The 22,105-nt window shown below is 39.9% G+C and overlaps 3 protein-coding genes across 3 annotated transcripts in view; 2 read left to right on the plus strand and 1 right to left on the minus strand.

Moving 5' to 3' along the window:
• LOC309493868 (putative adhesion G protein-coupled receptor E4P) overlaps window positions 1-4,087 on the plus strand; it is a 63,165-nt gene extending 59,078 nt beyond the window's left edge. The window contains exons 7-8 of the mRNA XM_082163143.1: window positions 750-900; window positions 2,344-4,087. Coding sequence (XP_082019269.1) covers window positions 750-900; window positions 2,344-2,508 — 316 coding nt within the window. The 3' untranslated portion in view covers window positions 2,509-4,087. The remainder of the gene's footprint in view (window positions 1-749; window positions 901-2,343) is intronic.
• LOC309493687 (piggyBac transposable element-derived protein 4-like) overlaps window positions 1-22,105 on the minus strand; it is a 203,653-nt gene that overhangs the window by 180,047 nt on the left and 1,501 nt on the right. The window contains exon 2 of the mRNA XM_082162884.1: window positions 18,881-21,705. Within this exon, the coding sequence (XP_082019010.1) occupies window positions 19,944-21,705 (1,762 nt within the window). The 3' untranslated portion in view covers window positions 18,881-19,943. The remainder of the gene's footprint in view (window positions 1-18,880; window positions 21,706-22,105) is intronic.
• LOC309493754 (polymeric immunoglobulin receptor-like) overlaps window positions 1-22,105 on the plus strand; it is a 140,074-nt gene that overhangs the window by 113,446 nt on the left and 4,523 nt on the right. The gene's annotated exons all lie outside the window — the stretch shown is intronic.

Below are 22,105 nucleotides of genomic sequence, written 5' to 3' on the forward strand. Positions count from 1 at the left end.
TGGCAGGCGAGAGTAGCAAAAGAGTTTCTTAGTTTTAATTAAATATAGTTTTATTATCTACAGGTTAATTAGTTTACATATAAAGTACTAATATAAAAAACAAGACAAAACAACATCAAGAGTAAACCGTTTACAAGCGTTGTAACACCGGAGAGGCCATTAAGAATCAGCGTCTGCCTTCATCTTCTCCTTTCAGCCTTTTATAGACCATCTGATTTCTTGAGGTCATCATCTTTGGAAATCCCCTCATAAATGATCAGTCTCTTACAGACAATTTATCCAATCCTAAGTCTTGAGGTGTCGTGAGTTCTGGGAATTCATTTCGGACCTGTCTTTGTAAAGCCTTTCGCCTCTTAGTCTTCCTTCTTCAGACTTTTCTTCTTTGTTGCATTCTGCGCTTCGTCCGCAACACATCCGACGGTAATGCTTGCATTTATCTTCTTTCTTTAGCAAAGCTCTTTCTAATACATGTTTTGTTCCTCTCTGTGCTTTTTAATGAATGCTTAAAACATTAAGTGTGGTATGTTTTTCTTTATAAATCACTTTCTTAAAAAAATATATATTTTAAAATAACAATTGCAGAGTTTTTCTTCATAAACCACTTTCTTAATAAACAAGTTTCAAGTGTGGTTGATTACAATACAGAAGTGTTCTACAGACAAAAAGGCATACTTATAACAGGACAATTGCAGATTTTCCACAACAATATAATCAATAAATATATATTAACTCTCCATCTTTCTCTGCAGGAATATGACATTTAAAACACTGGCTCAGTTTGTGATTCTTGGTTGCTCCTGGATTCTGGGTTTCTGGAAGGAGCTGGAGATCTTCTTCCTGATCTTGAACTCCCAGCAGGGAACCTTCATGTTCCTGGTCTATTGTGTCCTCAATGATCAGGTCAGACATCAGTACAGACAGTCTACCAGAAAATCATCTCTCACCTACTTTATATTAAAGGGTTAGTTCCCAAGGATAGGCCTTCTGAAGTGAAGCGATGTGTTTGTGTGAGAAAAATATATCGACTAAAACAACTAGCTTCCGGCAGACGGCCGTACACAAGGCGACTTGCACCAAAAGAGTAACCAGTGACGCATTTATGACGTAGATGTAGGAGTGGCGTAAGCTTTGACGCCTCTCGCGGTTCAAACAAACAGGGCTGGGCAACAAACTCAAGCTCCTCTCATATTTTCTCTCAAAAAATTGTCTTTTTAAACTAATTTGTGACTGGTGTTTTGTTTTGCTCGATTTCCGTGTTCGTCTTTACGTTGTGCGTCAGGTCAAGGGTCACTCTTTCACCGAAACGGCCATTCACTGCCATTATAAAGCTTGGAAGAGCCAGGACATTTTTTAATATAACTCTGATTGTATTCGTCTGAAAGAAGAATGTCATATACACCTAGGATGACTTAAGGGCAAGTGAATCATGGGCTAATTTTCATTTTGGGGTGAACTAACCCTTTAACCCTTTAGAACCGGCTGTGTCGTCTTCGACACATACCAGCAAGCTGTATTCATTTGACCGTAACTCTTCAACCGTTTGCACTATCAAAACTATTCAAATTGCCCCTAACAGTAGACAACATTCGCTTTTCGGCAATATATGGCTTATTACGTAAGTTCATGCTTTCCGTCTGCAAATGACAGCAGCGCAGGAAGGAAGGATTTGAACAGAGAGATATGAAGCGCGGCAGGTTAGAGTGTTTTGGATTGCATAACATAATTAAAGAAGTGTTAGACAGCAGAAGAGGGGATTGGGAAGCGGATGGCCGTTACTCTTTCACGTATCTAAGTATGTGGTGAGTGCATGTGTATGTGTGCGTGCCTATGAATGTGTGCATTTGTATGTGTGCGTGTATGAAAAAAAGTGTCCTAAATGAAAACTGTGCCACCCAATGTCACAAAAAAGATTTGTATATATGTATTATAGTTCATTTTTCAACTTTAAAGTGTTAGTTTCTTTCGTTCATGATTTTTTTCAGTTTTTTTCTAAATAAAAATCAGTAAATTTATTCTTGTTTTAAAAAAATTATATTTAAATTCTATTTGCAAACTCACCACACACAATAATGGTCAATAACTGTAATTTGTTGAAAGCTAATCTTTTTCTGAAAAAGATGACACCTTGCACATTAAGATAGCACATTGTTTTAGAATTGTACAGTCAAAAAAAATCTAAATATGTGAAAAACACCTATTTTAGCTTCAGGTTCTAAAGGGTTAAGGTAATTTTTCATTTCTCATCTTCTAAAATTATATTCTTGAAAAATAACTTGGACATGTTCTGTGTTTTTGTTTTTTTAACCAGAGTTTAAAACTATTTCTCTTCTCATTCTTGTCCAGGTCAGGCAGCAGTACAGGAAGTTCTTCAGATGTCTTTGCTGTGGACTCAAATTAACACCATCAAGAAACACTGAAGACACAAGCATCCATATTCAGCAAAGGAAGTGCCATTCTTATGAAAGTGATTCTGTCATGACCGACTCAGTTACAAATGTCACTAGTTAACCTGCTATATATTTACAGCGGTCAATGCACTTATGTGAATCTATACATTTCTTTAAGTGCAACATTTCTTTGGTAGAGGAACTACCATGATTTTTAGAGGCTTGTATACTGGGCTACGCTTTTAATACGCTAAACAAATAATAAGATAAAGCAATTGTTTTTCAGTTTAAAGTGTTTTATTAAAGCTGTGTGATATCTGTAACATTTCAAATCTTATTTTCTTTTAAACAATCTATTCAAAACTCAAAACATATTCATAACTCATAATCTCACAATCCAAAAAGATCCCACTAAAAATCCATCCAGTGTTTTTTTTTTAGCTTCTTATGTTTTCCCCTGTCTCAAATCAAGCCATCTGACCATGTGATGTCACACGCCCCTCCCACGATTGTTAATTGACAGCAGCGTTTCAACACAGACCCGCCCTGAGCGAGCTGTCATCATCGTCCGCCATTGTTGATACGCTGGAGCAGAATGGCGTCTAAGCCAAGCGGGAAGGAAGTCGACCGGAAGTTGAAGCCGGCCGCGTGCCACCATCTTGTAGCAGAACTTCACCTGCTGTTAGCATCCCATTGACTCCCATTCATTTTGGCGTCACTTTGACAGCGAATAACTTTACATCTGAGACGTTTAAAGACTCCATTTGTCCATTATTTATTTCTAAAGAAACACGACAATGTATAAAATGCTCCATTACCTTGTAGCTTACGTTATGGCCCCGTAAAAACAGTTTTTGTAAAAGTAGGCTAACGATTGCGTCATAACCACGCGACTCTCTGTCGCACAGTAGAGAGATTACCGTATGGACAGGAGGAGAAGCTCACGGGCAATCGGGGGGACGTGGAGGCAAAATGACAAAATAATTAATCAGAATACCTAGCAAAAGTTACTCCTGCTCGTAGCTCATGGACACCTCCTACTCACACTCTCCGTCTCTGCAAGATTCGGAAGGGAATGATTCAGATTTCTCATGCCACAGCTACTAGAAGACAGACGGGTTGCTCACGTCACATCTACGTCGTCAAGCTCAGTTTGAGTCTGCGCGTCAGGAACGGAAGTCCTAAAAAATCGCTGAAAATGGGCTTCACTTGCCTCAATTGAGTTCCAATGAGATGACTCTGTCCATTTCTTATACTGTCTATGGTCTAAGCGATTGTGGTGTTCTGTTCTTGGGTGCAATAAGCCACCAGAGGGCACTCCACACCAGACTATCATGTTTCACTCATAAACTACATTTCCCAGAACTCACTGCCCGGACTCATCATCATTGATTGCATTCACCTGTATCTCATTACCTTGTTAGTTTCAGCCTATTTATTCCATGTTCACTCATTCACTCACTGTGAAGTTTTGCTTGTGTCACACTGGATCTCTGAGCATTTTCCCTGGTTTCCTCTCTCTTGGTTTTTGGATGTCTTGCCTGTTCCATGGATTACTCTCTTGCCTCTGACCCCTGCCTGTTTTGTTTTGTTTTGTTTGTTTGTTTGTTTGGACTGCCTACCTGTGTTTTGACCTATTGCCTGTACTTTGGATTACGCCTTTTGGATTGCCCATAATAAAAGCTGAAATTTGGATCTCACCTTCGAGTCTCGGAGGAGTTCATGACACCTATGTGCTACACATAAATAAACAAAACTCAATAACTTAGATTCAAAATTGAATAACTTCAATTAATTAGTGAAATTTAAGGTATTTTTAACATGTTGCAACCGTCCCTGGGTTGGGGTCAGTTGCAACATCTGGCTTCTTCCATTTAAATAAATACTGTGAATGATATGTCATATGTAATCATCTTTAAATGGTATGGGTAATTAGCAGACAGATGCAAGTTTAATATATACAAATTTGGTAACTGAGAGAAAAAAGTGTTGCAACTGTCCCTGGTCTCCCCTACATATATGACATACAAATATGAGTGAATGTGTGCAATTTTGAAAAACATTTTTTTTATTTTTAAAAGTTTAAAATCGAAACTGCAATAGACCTGAAACAATTCTTTTTTTTTTCTTCCCAGAAATTAATTTTAATTCCTTTAATAATAATACCAACTATTCACTCCCCTCCCGTGATAATTGAGGTCAATATTGCGATATCAGAATGTGACGTAGTTGCCGCAGGGCAGCCAATAGGCTCACGAGCCGTCTTGCCTATGTCTGCATGCTGCCGCAACGCGTTTTACATTATTTCAAAATTAAGGATAATTTTGGCTTCAATATCTTGCGGAAAAGACATTTTCCCCTAGCGTAAGATATTACGCAGTACTCGTTCCCTCTTCTAGAGAGAACCGAGGTTACATTAGTAACCGAGTACGTTACACATCTGAATCCATGAGCATTTTCGCTGTTAAAAACATGACACACAGGCAGTGGAACGGGGGGAAAAACGCAAGATCTAGAGACATATATTTTATAAGTTGAACTTATTTTAACTTAAGCTCTACGTTTTTGGAATGGCGTGCCATGAAGTGAGACACGAGCCAGATCGATTATCGATTAAAGATGTCTGTCTTGTGTTTACACTGAAAACCATGGAAAAGCAGCGCGGTGGAATGGAAAAACACGGTCTGTATGAACAAGAAAACTAAGACATGTCAGATCAACTATAACCATAGTGATAGTGACTAAAGTAATATCAAAGATGGCGACGTAAATAAAAATGTAAGGTCTGATCATACTTGACGCGATGCTTCCAACAGATCTAGATTCATGTGATGTGTGGCTCCGCCCCATTCTTACTCTGATTGGCTCAGTCGTCTTTCATAGGCATGCATGATAGGAAATGTGTTCAGAGTTGTCTTCACTATAATGCACAGAAGATACAACTTTAGCCTACATCCCACAATGGCAAGAGAATTGAATTGTGAAATCAGGGCTCTTAAGTGTCACTCATTTCGGTCTTTTGTCACGCACTCCCGCCACACATTGTATTTCTCACGCGGAAAAACTATTTTGTGTTATGTGATAAGTGTTTGTGTATAATCCCACATAGCAACATTGTGTCGGCCCAGATCCGGCACGCGTGGAAAGATGATCTGGCCCACATGCAGCGTGGAATTACGGCAATTTCTCTTCAGTTGATTTCATCTGAGGCTGTGGCTGTAGTCAGTTGTAGTTCTTGTGCTTCTGCTCGTCTCTTTTTTCTGTTCTCTTCTTTCTTTCAGTGATTCTTTTTGTTAACAGGCTGAGATGACTTCATATTTAATATACACAGATTTTGTGGCTCAGATAAGGTCCAGTTCTGGTTTATTTCTTTGCTCTTGGCTGACATGTGGCATTGCTATGGCCTGCTTTTGGCCCAGATTTGGCAAACAGGAGTGGGCCACCCAAGAGCCGTAATTCCACGCTGCATGTGGGCCAGATCATCTTTCCACGCGTGCCAGATGTGGGCCGGATATGGGCCGACACAATGTTGCTATGTGGGTATATGTTTATATGAATGATGTCATTCAGATGAACCAATTTAAGACCAAATGTGGGTTTAATGGGCTTTAAAGAGCACAGCATTAAGATTATTTAAAGTAATTAATAATTATTGTTTATTATGAAATATATAATTTAATTGTTTTTTTTTCTGACAATCACTACGTGAAAAGAAAGTATGCAAATTGGCACAACAAGGGTCAAAAGGGCAATATTTGACACAAGAATCATATTTGCCAGAACAACTGAATGAATAAATATAATTTTTTGGTAGTACAATGTTCTAATATTTAATTGAAATTTTTTTTATAGAAGTAATATTTTATTGAAAATGCTCGTCCTCTCATTATGGACACTAATGTCATTATTAGATCAAACTGACACCAAGTGGTCGAATATTCAGGTTAAACTAGTAGGCTACAATACTTTTGAATGGTGCATGTTGTCTCTAGTTATGATGATCAGTGTTGGTGAACTGATGAAAAATAGTTATTCTTATTCTGACATGTTTATGTTTTCTAAACTGCCCTAAATCTCTTTGAAGATCTAGAGTATACATTTGTTGGTGTCTGCTAATTGCTAAATGAATAAATGTAAGTGTTGGACTGAACTTATTCAATAAAGATGTCAATAGAGGGAGCTGCAGACACTGTATTTCATAGAGAGGAGGAGCAAATGAGTGTGTGTGTGTGTGTGAGAGAGAGAGAGAGAGAGAGAGAGAGAGAGATATTTTGAAAAAAAAATCTTTATTCACAAAATCACTTTGCAATTAGTTATTTTTTTAAACTTACAAAATTAAATAAAAAAATAAAAAATAAAAATCAACAATTGTACACAAAACATCACAACTACACAATTTCAAATCAAAAGTAGCAAGATCACACATAGCTTTGTTAAATCTAAAATCAATCAAAATTATTGCTCTAAGTAAAGACTTAAAAAACAACAATAACAAGTTAATAAATAAATAAAGTGTAGTGCTAATTCTTGAGAAGACAAAGGCATGGCAGTGTGGAGGAGTTCATTAGTCTGACCGCATCTGGGTAGAAGCTGTTCTTCAGCCTGGTGGTCCTTGCCTGGATGCTACGCAGCCTTTTGCCTGAGGGGAGGAGGGAAAACAGTCTGTGTGCAGGGTGGGTAGAGTCCCTCATGATGCAGGTTGCTCTGTCCCTGCATTGGCTTGTGTACATGTCTGAGAGGCCTGGTAGGTTGCAACCGATGGTCCGTTGTGCAGACCTTACCACCCTCTGCAGAATCTCTTTTTCTGCCACTGTGCAGCTTCCATACCACACAGTGATGCAGGAGGACAGGGTACTCTCCACCACGCACCTGTAGAAGGAGCTGAGGATGCTAGTGTCCAGCTTTGCCTTCTTCAGCTTCCTCAGGAAATATAGGCGTTGATGGGCTTTTTTAAGGGTGGTCAAGGTGTTTTGGCGCCAGGTGAGGGTGTTGGAGATGTGTACTCCAATGTATCTGATGCTGGACACTGAGGGGGGGCAGTGCCCTTTTTGCGAAAATCCACAATCATTTCCTTGGTCTTGTTCGTGTTCAGAATGAGGTTGTTCTCCTTGCACCACAGCTCTAGTCCATCCACCTCCTGCCTGTATGCTTACTCGTTCCCTTTAGTGATGAGCCCAACCACCGCAGTGTCGTCTGCGAACTTCACTATGACGTTGCTATCGTAGTGAGCTCTGCAGTCATGCGTGAGCACTGTGTAGAGCAACGGGCTGAGGACGCAGCCCTGGGGGAGCCAGTGTTGAGGATGATGTATGATGATGTAATGTTATTAACTCTTACAGACTGGGGTCTGTTGGTCAAGAAGTCCAGAATCCAGTTGCAGAGTGATGGAGCTAGACCTAGTGCTGCCAGTTTATTCACCAGTGTCTGTGGGATGATTGTGTTAAATGCAGAAGTAAAGTCCAAGAAGAGCAGCCTCACATAGGAATCCTTGTTCTCCAGGTGTGTGAGGGACTCGTGGACCACAGCAGCGATGGCGTCAGCCGTCGAGAGGTTTCCCCTGTAGGCATACTGGTGATGGTCAGCTGTTATGTCGATGGACTTTTTAATGTGTGACATAACCAGCCGCAACCACAACTTTCTATTCGTTGAAATCTTACACAACAAAATGCACACAAATGCCCTGCTTGATATACAGCCACTTTAAACATATTCGGTAAAAAAATAAAATAAAATAAAAACCTATACGAGTGTGGATTAGAACCCAGGACCTCTGACACGCTTGGCAAAAGTTCTACTACTAGACCATTGCAGTACACAAATGTGAGATAAGTATCAATGCATTTAATCACGTGGAAATTCTCGATACTAACAATATTAGTAGATCTCGAATGACAAATGTACCCAAAATGACCCAATGTACTATTGAAATTGATTTCTGGACATCGTAATGTTATTTTTCCCGAAAATTGTTATTGTACACAAACATGTATTGTATCTGCCCACCCATGTCGATGACATCAGCGCGGGCTAGCCGTCGACACATCGCTGGGTCTCTGGGGCGTTCTGTCATATGCATCACAATTTGATTGGCTGATAAAACACGTCAGTCAAAGTTATGATCAAATGGAAAATGGCAGCTTCAACGGAAGGCTAGCTATACTACTTGTGCTGGTCCACGGAGCTGCGTTTAGATGACGTACTGTATGGAAAATCCAGCTCAGACTCACAAAAAATAACCATATTATTTCTGGAAATATAATTGTAACGTACTGATAGACAGTAATTTAATTTAGACATGTTCAGACACACATTAATTGAATTTTAGAAAAAAAAAAAATGTATTTTGACAGGGCCAGCAGAGAAGGCCCTGCTGGCTCTGACGGCACACCACTGCTTTAACTTAGCAAGCAGCCCTGCTCTTTTACCCCTCTTCTGTTTCCTTGTACACCGCCTCCTCTTTCCCCTGTAGTGGAGTAGTCTGTTCCTCCATGCCGCTGCCCTCAACAACTGCAGTCTAACCAACATATATTTAGAAAGCCAACCCTTGAGAGTTTTTAGTTCAAGACTCAATTAACCAGACTGTCAGGGGAGGATTTGGAGAAGATTCAGAGAAGCCAAACAAGATTCTCATCAAATATTTTATTGCCCTGTAAACACCCATTTACAGTCTCTGACTAATGTCTGGCGAGGAGAACTGGCCCATTCATGCTCTTTTCATTTAAATCGACCAACCTTTCACACCTCTGCCAGTATGAGACTTGATCTTCATTATTCTTTTATCCTTATTCTTTTGTGTGAATTCAGCCATTATAGCCTTTCTTCTGGCATAATGCTTGGCCATCGACACCTAATGTAACCCCCTAAACACGAATAATCCCCATTAACTTAAGTCTTGTTAGAAAACAAACAACAAAAAACTAGTATTTTGGAACTTTAAATGCGAATTCTTTAAAATATATACACTCACCTAAAGGATTATTAGGAACACCTGTTCAATTTCTCATTAATGCAATTATCTAATCAACCAATCACATGGCAGTTGCTTCAATGCATTTAGGGGTGTGGTTCTGGTCAAGACAATCTCCTGAACTCCGAACTGAATGTCAGAATGGGAAAGAAAGGTGATTTAAGCAATTTTGAGCGTGGCATGGTTGTTGGTGCCAGACAGGCCGGTCTGAGTATTTCACAATCTGCTCAGTTACTGGGATTTTCATGCACAACCATTTCTAGGGTTTACAAAGAATGGTGTGAAAAGGGAAAAACATCCAGTATGCAGCAGTCCTGTGGGCGAAAATGCCTTGTTGATGCTAGAGGTCAGAGGAGAATGGGCAGACTGATTCAAGCTGATAGAAGAGCAACTTTGACTGAAATATCCACTCGTTACAACCGAGGTATGCAGCAAAGCATTTGTGAAGCCACAACACGCACAACCTTGAGGCGGATGGGCTACAACAGCAGAAGACCCCACCGGGTACCACTCATCTCCACTACAAATAGGAAAAAGAGGCTACAATTTGCACAAGCTCACCAAAATTGGACAGTTGAAGACTGGAAAAATGTTGCCTGGTCTGATGAGTCTCGATTTCTGTTGAGACATTCAGATGGTAGAGTCAGAATTTGGCGTAAACAGAATGAGAACATGGATCCATCATGCCTTGTTACCACTGTGCAGGCTGGTGGTGGTGGTGTAATGGTGTGGGGGATGTTTTCTTGGCACACTTTAGGCCCCTTAGTGCCAGCTGGGCATCGTTTAAATGCCACGGCCTACCTGAGCATTGTTTCTGACCATGTCCATCCCTTTATGACCACCATGTACCCATCCTCTGATGGCTACTTCCAGCAGGATAATGCTCCATGTCACAAAGCTTGAATCATTTCAAATTGGTTTCTTGAACATGACAATGAGTTCACTGTACTAAAATGGCCCCCACAGTCACCAGATCTCAACCCAATAGAGCATCTTTGGGATGTGGTGGAACGGGAGCTTCATGCCCTGGATGTGCATCCCACAAATCTCCATCAACTGCAAGATGCTATCCTGTCAATATGGGCCAACATTTCTAAAGAATGCTTTCAGCACCTTGTTGAATCAATGCCACGTAAAATTAAAGGGATAGTTCGCCCAAAAATGATATTTAGCCCATGATTTACTCATCCTCAAGCCGTTCGAGATGCATATGTCAATCTTTTTTCTGACGAACACATTATCAGTTATTTAAGAAAATGTCTTAGATCTTTCAGTGGTTATAGTGTGAAGCAATGGGGTCCAGCTCGTTGAAGTCCGAAAATGAGCATGCATCCTTCACAAAAGTAATCCATCCGGCTCCAGGGGGATAAACGAAGGCCTTCTGAGGGTAATCCGTGCGGTTTTGTCGTAAAAATATACATATTTAAAACTTTATAAACGAAAATAGCTGGCTTCCGGTAGCTGTCGACGCGCGTTCACAGAGATGGATGCTGGCGTATGACGTAGGACGTAGCGTAGGAAGCGTCGTGATGTAGAACGTAGACTTTCACTTTGTTATCATGGATGTCTTTCTTTTTTATTTCTTTTTTTTTAGCTGCTTACATAAACTTTCTTTTTTAGGACACAATAGTGATCCAAAACCTCTCCAGCTCATGAGCACCACCTACTGGTCAGAGCAGAATCAACAGAAGTATTTATTTTATTTTATTGATTTTAAGAATTACAATTACAGTCCGGGGGGTACAACGAGTAAAGCAGATAAACAAACATAAAAGACATACATAAACAGCGACAAATTTAAAAGTTAAACAAAGTCTTTAGGAGTAACTGGAATATTATATTTAGAAAGGAATTCAGAGTAGGTCAACATAAGACCTTCATTGTTATACAGTTGTCTAACAAAAATTATATCATTACAAAACCAATTCATAATAAATAAAGATTTAGATTTATACAGAATGTGCTTATTATTCCAGATCAAACATCTGTTTGGAGAGAAATTGTGTTTATAGATTCAATTCCAGGAAAGAAGCATTTGTTTATGAAAGTTAGACAGTTTTAAAGGAAGCTTGGTAATACTGTAGTCACAAAGCAAAAGAAATTGGAGACCACCAACTTGGGAAAAGATGAAGTGAGGTATAATATTCCAGATAGATGTTGTTGTTTTTAAGGAATTGCTTAATCCAGTTAACTTTGAAGGTGTGATTAAGGGTGGTAAAATCTAAGAAGTTCAGGCCTCCATTTTCAGTTGAGTTCATAACAACAGATTTTTTTATATAATGGGTTTTATTTTTATCAATACTTTTACAAGTATTATCATTAACTGCTAATGAGAGCGCTGCATATGTAAGTCTTGAGATGCCCTCTGCCTTTGTGATCAGTACTCTCCCCCTCAAGGATAGGTCTCTCATTAACCACTGATTTATTATTTCATCTTTAATGGGAATATTACAAATTGACAGAAGATTATTGTTTTTAAGAGACATTAATTCACACTTGTTTAAATTCAGGAGTTTACCATACTCAATAGACTGTAAGAAAATATTTAAAAGGAGCAAGGAAAGGATTTAAGAAAAGGAGCAAGTTCTTCTGAAAAGGTTTTATAGAATTCAGAGTTTAAACCATCTACACCAGTGGATTTATTAAATTTAAGCTCTGTAATAGCTTGAAGGACTTATTTTATACATATAGAACTATCACAATTATCTTTTTGATCTTCATTTATAGTTTTCGAATTAGTAAGACTATCTATAAAAACAGAGGAATAAATTTAATTAAATCCTGATTTATAAAGAGTGCTATAAAAGGTTGAACAGTAATCTGCAATCACCTTTGAATCATGTGTTAGCGTACCATTAATATTCAAATGCACAATTGTATTTGTTTTTGCATGGAATTTTTCTTATTGAAAGAAATATGCCGAATTCTGTTCACCTTTTTCCAACCATCTCTGTCTAGATATAAAGCCCCCTCTGCCTTATATCTTTTATAAATATCATGTAATTGGCTTTGAAGCATATGGAAGTAAAATAATGTCAAATGTTTTTGAAACAAAAAAGCCTGTTGAATTGCACTACTTAAAAAAAAAATAGACATGGCATACATGCTTGCATTTTAATTCATTGTATTTTTAGGACTTGCATTTTTATGGGCTGAAATTCAACATTGGTTGAATATTTAAGCTGTGAATATTTCAATTAAAAACATTTCAAACACATTTTCATTATTAAAAATTCAATAATCCATATTCACCTTTCATATTTCACTTCCAAAATATTCAAACTGTTTAAAAATACAACCTATAATATTCAACAGACAATTTTCGGTCCATTTTATTTCGCTTTGCAAATTCGCTTCCACAAATTCAGTGGTTCAAATTCGACAGTAAATTCAACATTGACATCCAGGAACTGCAGGAAAAGCAGTAGATTACCAAGCATACTCTCCATCTGCTGTTAGTCGACCTCACCAGCAGGGGGTGCAAAAGCGCGTGTTGTTGACAAAGACCAGCAACAGTTAGACCAAGCCATTCATTCATGAAAATCATTGTCTGTGTCAGTATATATGCGGAAAAGATGATAAAGACACAAAAGCTGTGTTTATGTTTCATTCAATAACTTCATTGTTATACTTTCCCTGTGTAGTCTACATGTTTATCAGCTTTCTCTACCATGAACGGGATTATATTCGGTTTCCCTCAATACCTCATACTCAAGGATGCTCCTTCCGTCGGGACAAAACGCTTAACGTAGTTTATGGACTAATATATGAAATACCAAACTCGCACCTTATTGGGGATGAAGGCTCTAGGCTACTATATAGGCTACAGGCAAGCAGATGGACTCAGAATATATATATATATATATATATATATATATATATATATATATATATATATATATACAGGTGCTGGTCATACAATTAGAATATCATCAAAAAGTTGATTTATTTCAAGAATTCAACTTAACAGGTGAAACTAATATATTATATAGACTCATTACATGCAAAGTGAGATATTTCAAGCTTTTATTTGTTATAATTTAGATGATTATGGCTTACAGTTTATGAAACCCACAAAATCAAAATCCCCAAAAATTTGAATATTACATGAAGTCACACAGTAATTGCACAGTAATACCATGGTCATTGAACCAGGTTTTTGTTCTTTTGGCAGTGTGGGCAGGTGCAAATCCTGCTGGAAAATGAAGGAAGTATCCTCCGATGACCCCTTCGGGGAAAGGGAGGAGTAAGAAAAAGTCAGACCCATCTGCCTCCTATCCTGGGGTGGATGAAGGGGCTGCAGAGACCCCAGAGGCGGTTATTCCCAAACCGCCTCGCACTCGACAGCGCAGGAGGAGGAGGGCTCCTGTTCCTTCCCTTAGCCCGGTGGTCCCAAGCCCGGTGGACCTGGAGGACCCGACTTCAGTGGTCCCAGGCCCGGTGGTCCAGGAGGACCCAACTTTGGTAGTCCCAAGCCCGGTGGTCCAGGAGGACCCGACTTCGGTGGTCCCATGCCTGGTGGTCCAGGAGGACCCGACTTCGGTGGTCCCTGACCCAGTTGTCCCAGAGCTTTCCACCATCAGTCCTGCCATGGCCAAGAGGGTTATCTTCAATTTCTATGCATTGGCCGTTCTGCATGCATGGAGGAAGCACATGGGTTCTGCCGATCCAGAGACTGTTCAAGTCACGTCTGCCGATCCAGAGACTGTTCAGGTCACGTCTGCCGAGCCTGTGTCTCCGGACAAGATGGCCGCCACTGAGCCAGTGTCTCCGGACAAGATGGCCGGCACCGAGCAAGTGACTCCGGACAAGATGGTCGCCGCCGAGCAAGTGTCTCCGGACAAGATGGTCGCCGCCGAGCAAGTGTCTCCGGACAAGATGGCTGCCGTTGAGCCTGTGTCTGTTCCTGTGCCTGAGCCGGTGTCTGTTCCTGTGCCTGAGTCGGTGTCTGTTTCTCTGCCGTGGCCACCTGACGGGTCGTCTCCGCCGTGGCCGCCCGATGGACTGTCTGTCCCGCCCTGGCTGGCCGATGGACTGCCTGATCCGCCCTGGCCGCCCGATGGACTGCCTGATCCGCCCTGGCCACCTGATCCGCCCTGGCCGCCCGATGGAATGTCAGATCCGCCCTGGCCACCTGATAACTGGTCTGCTCCGCCCTGGATGCCTGGACGGTCTGCTCCGCCCTGGCTCAGCCCTACCGCCCCTCCCGTACCTCCTGTCCCTACCGTCCCTACCTGGTCACCTAAGACTTTCTGACCCGCTAGGCGGGTACTGACCGGGCTCGTTTCCCTTCCTCCCCTCCCCTCCCTGTCTTTGTTTTTTGATCTGCCTGTCTTGTCTGTGGTTGTCCTTCAGTCTTGTTCCGGTCTTGTTTTTGGTGTCTCTCTTTGGGGACGCCAGGTGGAGGGGGGTAATGTCACTTCTGTTTGGTATTCATCTTGGGTTGGTGACAGAGCTCTGGCATTCCCAGTTTGTCATGTGTTTGTGCATATTCTGGTTTGTTGTGAGCACATGGCTTGTCATGTATTTCCTTGTGCCATGTGCTCTCCTGTCAATTGTCTAGCCCCTCACACCTTGTTACCTGATTAGGGATTTATTTGCCCCACCTGTTTTCCTCGTTACCCTCTTTTGTTGCTTCCCTATTTAGTCTCCCTGTGTTTGCAGTCCTGTGCTGGTTCGTTGTCCATGTTTCCCTTGTGTTTCCTGTTCCCGCCTGCGATCTCTCTTGTTTTCCCCCACAGGGTAGTTATTGTTTGTAGTTTTGTTTTATTTATTTTGTTAATAAATACCTATTTGTTTCTGCACTTGAGTCCTCGCTACTTCCACCTACCTATTCTGTGACAGCGAGGTGGCCATCGGTCAAGGGAGTTGTCTAAGGTGATATTAAAATCTCCTCCTATAATAACAAGTGAATTTGGGAATTTAGATAAACAGTGTGTAATACGACTCTCTAGAGTGTAATTTTCAATTTTAGAATTGTACCCATAAAAATATATAATAATTATAGTCACCAGATCTAGTTTAATAATTCAAATAATGAAATGACCAAGGGGATCCCCCTCAGTAAATAAAATGTCCCCAGAATTTTTTTTTTTTTTTTTTTACCAGCTGTACGCTTAGACCTTATCACGGATGTCCAGAATGAGGAAGTGTACACAGGACGCGTTTACACTAAATCTATTACACTACATTTCTGCATAAAGGCCTTTAGTGTGGAGTTATGATAATTTACACTGTGAGGTGGCCATCGGTCAAGGGAGTTTAGATAAACAGTGTGTAATACGACTTCCTAACTTTTTGAGGAGAGCATCGTTTTCAATTTTAGAATTGTACCCATAAAAAACTATAATAATTATAGTCACCAGATCTAGTTTAATAATTAAAATAATGAATGACCAAGGGGATCCCCCTCAGAAAATAAAATGTCCCCAGAAAATTAGTTTTTTTTAAATTGCAACACCAGCTGTACGCTCAGACCTTATCACGGATGTCCAGAATGAGGAAGTGTACACAGGACGTGTCATGCAGAAGAGGCAGGATTATGGTCACGTTGAACCACGTGAGATGATTGACAGCTGTACAGCAAATGATAGAGCTCTGAGATCAAATATGACGCAAATCAGGAAGAGTAGACACACATCTAGCTCCGTTCGCTGTTTGAGCTCTTCAGATCGCATAATTCAGTGGAAAATTAATAGAAATGTTTTTCTGTATGAGGAAATATTTTACTAGCATGGGATAATTAATCATCATTTCTCCAAATATGCGCACCATTGGACAAATAGCCCTGGTGAATGCTGTATATTTTATGTATTTGAAGACAAATAAACCGGAGAAGACGAGAATGAAAGTTTTATGAGTTTCTATTCAAAATAACGAACGTTACAGATTAATTATTTTGCAATCCTGGCATAAATTAAGAAATTACTGTCACTGCAAACCAGTTTAATCATAAATAGTGGTCAAATATCGAAGCTGGAGTCTTAAACCTTTCTTATGATGCTGAGATTGTCCAGATCAAGTAAGAGTGTGATGTTTTGACGAGTAATGAATTTTGAACAACAATAATCCAGGATCACCAGTGATCCCTGCCGATTAAGGGGTTAAAAACAAAAGCTTCTAAAACATTCCATAGATAAGCATGCTAAACCTGATCAAACGGTTTCTCTTGGTCTAAATACAACACACCACATTTGATATTAAATAATTTGGAAGCCTATATAATATCTCTAAATAAAACAAATATTGTCAAAAATTGACCTGTCTGGTACGCAATAAGATTGATCTAGATGGATCACCTGTCCTATTACTTTAGTCAATCTATTAGCTAAAGTTTAAGAAAGTCTGTGGCGAGCAGGATGAGACAGAGGGCCGTGAGAGGGCGGCACGAGGCCAGTGGCATGATTGCTGATGAGTGACACCTGCACGACGCACCGGTCTCGAATCTCTCACGGAGGAGCGGAAGCATAAAGGAGGAGCGACGACAGTGAAGAACGAGAGAGGAACAGGCCTGATTTTATGTTATGTTTTGTTTCTGTTTTGTGTGTGGCCAGCAGTCGTTCGCGAGGGGCTCCTGGCTTAAACTTTCATTTTTGTATTTATTTTAGGGCTGTCAAAAGATTAATCACAATTAATCACATCCAAAATAAAAGTTTGTGTTTACATAATATATGTGTGTGTACTGTGTATAATTATTTTTTATATATAAATGCACACACATGCATGTATATATTTAAGAAATATGTGCATACATATACTGTATATATTTATATATAATTTATATTATATATAAATATAATTTTTTATATATAAATTACAAATTTTTCTTAAATATATACAACCATGTGTGTGTATTGATATATACAAAATACTTATACACAGTACACACACATATATTATGTAAACACAAACTTTTATTTTGGATGCGATTAATCGCGATTAATCTTTTGACAGCCCTAATTTATTTATTTATTAAAATATTTGAATGTTCGCCGGTTCCCGCCTCCTTCTTCCCATAACATCTGAACCTCGTTACAAAGTCATTTATAATCACTGCACAGAAGTGATGCTGGCCTCCAGTTCTTAATCTCAGTGAGATCTCCTTCTTTCGGGAAGAAGAGTAACCACTGCCCTTCGGCAGCTCAACGGTTCAGCAAGCCGTCATTGAACACCTCCAGCAGATCAAATCCCATCTCCGACCAGAAAGCTTTCAGAAAATCCACTGGAAGCCCATCCACTCTCAGAGCTTTCCCAGACTCCATATCTCAGAGTGTCTTATAGAGCTCTCCCAGAGTTAGACCACATCCCAGTTCTTCATTGGAGTCTTCTGAGATCTTGGGTAGATCCTCTAGGAAAGTCAAGTTCACTTCTGTAAAGGGACTGATAAAACCGCATTGTTACCTCACGCATCGGTCTGGGATTTGATAACAAAGTCCCATCCTTAGAATGCAGAGCATGGATTTGTAAATCCATAAATTCTTATTCAAGCATATCTAAAGAACGATTCAATTATTTTGTGATATCTGAGTATATTGTTGCGTAAATTGTTTTATCGGCACCTTGCCATATAATGAACAAGGTGCAACAAACCATCATTGTTGTATAGATTTAAAAGAAGATTTCTTCTCCTTAAATACCTTCCAAAACATTTTAAATAATTTATCATTTTAAAGACTCGTATGAAAATGCATTTACATCTTTTTCGTCACTACCTTGTTCAACTCTTCCATTTTCTTTTCCTTTCTGACCCTCAGTATTTTTGTTCGGACAGTTCCAAATGAAATGCCCTATATTACTACATCCAAAGCATCTGACTTTTTCAGTAGTGACGAAAATAGCATCGCTAAAATCGTCAATTCGAAAATTAAGTGTCAGATCTAGATCGCATCGTCCGGAATAATCATGTACACAAAGCCCCTAAAGAAGCAATATGTTTCAATAAAGGCGACTAATTGGAATCTTGTTTATTGGGGACACCAACTTTCCATAGTGTCCATCTCTAACAAAAGTTGATACATTAGATAGAATAACCTTTCTTAAGGGAGAACTGAAATAAATTTGCCATCAATAACAATTAATTCGCCTTGTCTACACTATCCAGAAAAAACACTGTTGCATTGTTCATTCTAGAAGCGGACAAAACGCTAGCGTATCCCACCACTTCCTCAACGGCCAAACAACGTTCCTCAACGCTCACCGCAGACGCCACCTTAATCTCATGGCGTCTCGTGAGTGAACTCAAACCCTGTGTTTGCTCGGCCGACATGCCTGCAAATAACGGATCACACACGGCCCTCAAACTAAACTAACAAAAACTATTAACAAACCGGACAACAAAAAAATCAACACAAAGATAAGCAGTGTGGTAGATTTTTCCCTAAACCTAACTATCTGGGTCTCGTCTACAAATCGACATCCCAGTTCAATAATAGTCACCTAACTAACTTGTTCCCCTTAAACTAGCTTACTTCCTGCGCAGGAATGATCGACAAACAGATTTCGGCAAATGTCCTTTGAATGCTTTAACCTGTTAAGCTCTTTGGGTTATTTTGGAATTCCGCATGAAATTGGACATACCCAAATCTGATGGCTCCCCTTACCCACATACAGTGAAGTAAATGCAAAATATTGGTGTCATTTTATAGGAAACCCTTTAAACAAACAAAATCAAGTGTCAAATGTAATAAAAACTATTGTATGTGTTTAAAATATAAAAAGAAACACACAAAAAAGTAGGCGTTTTTGTGTGTTTTTTTCTTTGAATCTTTCTTTGAAAGTGTATAACTCTGGTATTGTGTGCAACAGCTACCTATTATGAGTTCCATTTGATTCCACTAGATATCACCAAACACTGAAAAAAAATATTATGTGTCTAACATTTTGCTTTCAAAAGTTATTGCTATGAAACCAAAGGGAGGCAAAGTGGCTTTTTAGTGTATTTTTGGAGTCTCCAAAGTCCCGACTGCAAAAACAAGCTATCATAAAGAAAATTACACCAAAAATCTCACTTTTACCATTTGCTAAAAGCACTTACAAATATTCCCATATATGTTTCACTATCTTCTTCTCAAAGAGACTCAATACATGCAATAAATAAGTAATGGGGTAGACAAAAATGAGATCTGCAACATGAAAATCGATCTTTTGGTTATTTATTTACATTAGAATAATATGTATATTTTTTTTTTAAATATGCTAAATTAAAAAAAAACACACAGACTCACTCACACACACACACACACACACACACACACACACACACACACACACACACACACACACACACACACACACACACACACACACACACACACACACACACACACACACACACACACTCACTCACTCACACACACACTTTTTTTACAACAAGCAAATGTAGAATAAAAAACTAACATGTAATCAATTAGGGTCCAGGGAACTTCCCGTTCATGGAGGGAGGACTACAACACTATAAAACTCTGTACAATATTTTATGTCACACACACACTCACTCACTCACACACACACACACACACACACACACACACACACACACACACACACACACACACACACACACACACACACACACACACACACACAATTACTCAGGTGTGTCCGTCCCCATCCTGGTGCCATTCTTTGTAACAGTTGCGGGAGGAGACAAAGCACAAAGCCACACCACATCCAGAGCAAAACACAGGAGTCTTTGATATTATTCCTTGCCTTTTGCATACAACACATTGCCTCCTTTTATTTGTAGCATCTGTGCTAAAGTACTGTGGAATGCAGTGGCTGGTTGTTGAGCTGGTGGTGGATGAACAAGCTGCACCAGCTGCGAATGGCTCTGGGGGAGCTGGTATGGGCTGTGTGGCAATGCCTGCAAGCTCAGACACAAGGGTTTCCCTGAATGTCTTCTGTGTCATCGGTTTTGTTTTCTGGGATTTTGAAAGTTCCTGGTGAAGAATGAAACTATTTACAGCAGCAATGTCAAGGAAATGAAAAAACAAGGTCTTGTACCACTTCCTTGTTTTTTGAAGAACATTGTAATAGCCAATCAAGGCATCAGACAAGTCAACTCCACCCATGTATTTGTTGTATTCTTTGACTGCTGTGGGAACCGGGATCTGTTGTATTCTCCACTCACCCTCTGCATTCTTCACACGCCTGTTGACAGTCTCACCCACATATGCCTTGTGAATTGTGGAGCACATCGCCACCTCTCTTGTATCCCTCCACTTCACAAATAGGAGTTTTCCTTGCCTGAGCCAGCGGATGGTTCCTCTCTGGGCTTTCTTGCTGAGGTCATTTGTTTTTGTTTTTGGAAAGCCCACCCTGTTTGCTCGAATGGTGCCACATGCTAGAGTTTTTTTTTCAAACAAATCCAAAAACAGAGTTGGACTTGTGTAAAAATTGTCCATGAAAATGTGGTAGCCAATGCCAAGAAGAGGAAAATTCATCAGGGTCATTACGGAGTCATAGCTAAGGCCTTTACCAGTGGCCATGGAGTTCTTTCCTTCGTAAACAAAGAAATTCCAAGTGTAACCACTGATTGAATCTGCCAACACAAAGAGTTTATAGCCCCATCTTGTTGGCTTATCCTTCATGTACTGTTTTAGTCCTATTCTTGCTTTTGAAGCAACCATTCTTTCATCTACAGACAGGTGTTTGTTTGGTTGGAAGTATGTCTGGCATGATTGAACAATGTCTGTGTACAGAGGTTTTACCTTGAAGAGTTTATCATAATCTGGGGTTCCTTTTTTCCTGGAATTCTGTTCATCCTTCTCTACATCACAGAGGTGCAGATTCCATGAAATAGCTTGAAACCTTGGTCTTGACATCACAGATCGGGGAAAGGAGAAGTTGTAAAGGGTTTTCTTTGCCCAGTAGTCAACAATGGTTTTTGCGTTAACCAATCCCATGTAAATGACCAAAGCTAAATAGGAAGAAAACTCCTGTGCAGTCAAAGGAACCCACTGGAACTTCTTCCCAGCCGCAGACATTTTTGATGCGTACTTGTTGGTGTTTCTGACAATTGTGTCAATTACAGAGGTGGTGAAAAACAGCTGAAACAACTGGATGGTTGAGTAGGTGCTGCTCATAAGGATCTGAGGCCCTGGAGGTCGTTTGGGTGTAAAATTGGGCAAATCTGGATCCACATCCTCCTCTGTGACATCATGCCATCCATTTGTCTCACCATCATCATGTCTTCCTGCTTGTGACTTGCCCCTTGATTGCCTGCACCTTACACGTGTTGTTGACACAGATGTTTCTCCAAGAGGGGTAGGGGTGGGGTCGTGTGTCACAGGTAGAGGACGACACCTCTTTCTCCCTGACAGAACAGGCTCCTCGTCATCAGAAGAGATCACACTGTAACACAAACAAATGCAGGTCATATGCATGCACTCAGTGTAAGGACAGAAACCATAACACAAAAATAATCATTGGACTATGTGCATTATTCACACTGTAACACAAACAAATGCAGGTCATATGCATGCACTCAGTGTAAGGACAGAAACCATAACACAAAAATAATCATTGGACTATGTGCATTATTCACACTGTAACACAAACAAATGCAGGTCATATGCATGCACTCAGTGTAAGGACAGAAACCATAACACAAAAATAATCATTGGACTATGTGCATTATTCACACTGTAACACAAACAAATGCAGGTCATATGCATGCACTCAGTGTAAGGACAGAAACCATAACACAAAAATAATCATTGGACTATGTGCATTATTCACACTGTAACACAAA

Source organism: Leuciscus leuciscus, assembly GCF_965113295.1.
Source record: "Leuciscus leuciscus genome assembly, chromosome: 3".
Lineage (NCBI taxonomy): Eukaryota > Metazoa > Chordata > Actinopteri > Cypriniformes > Leuciscidae > Leuciscus > Leuciscus leuciscus.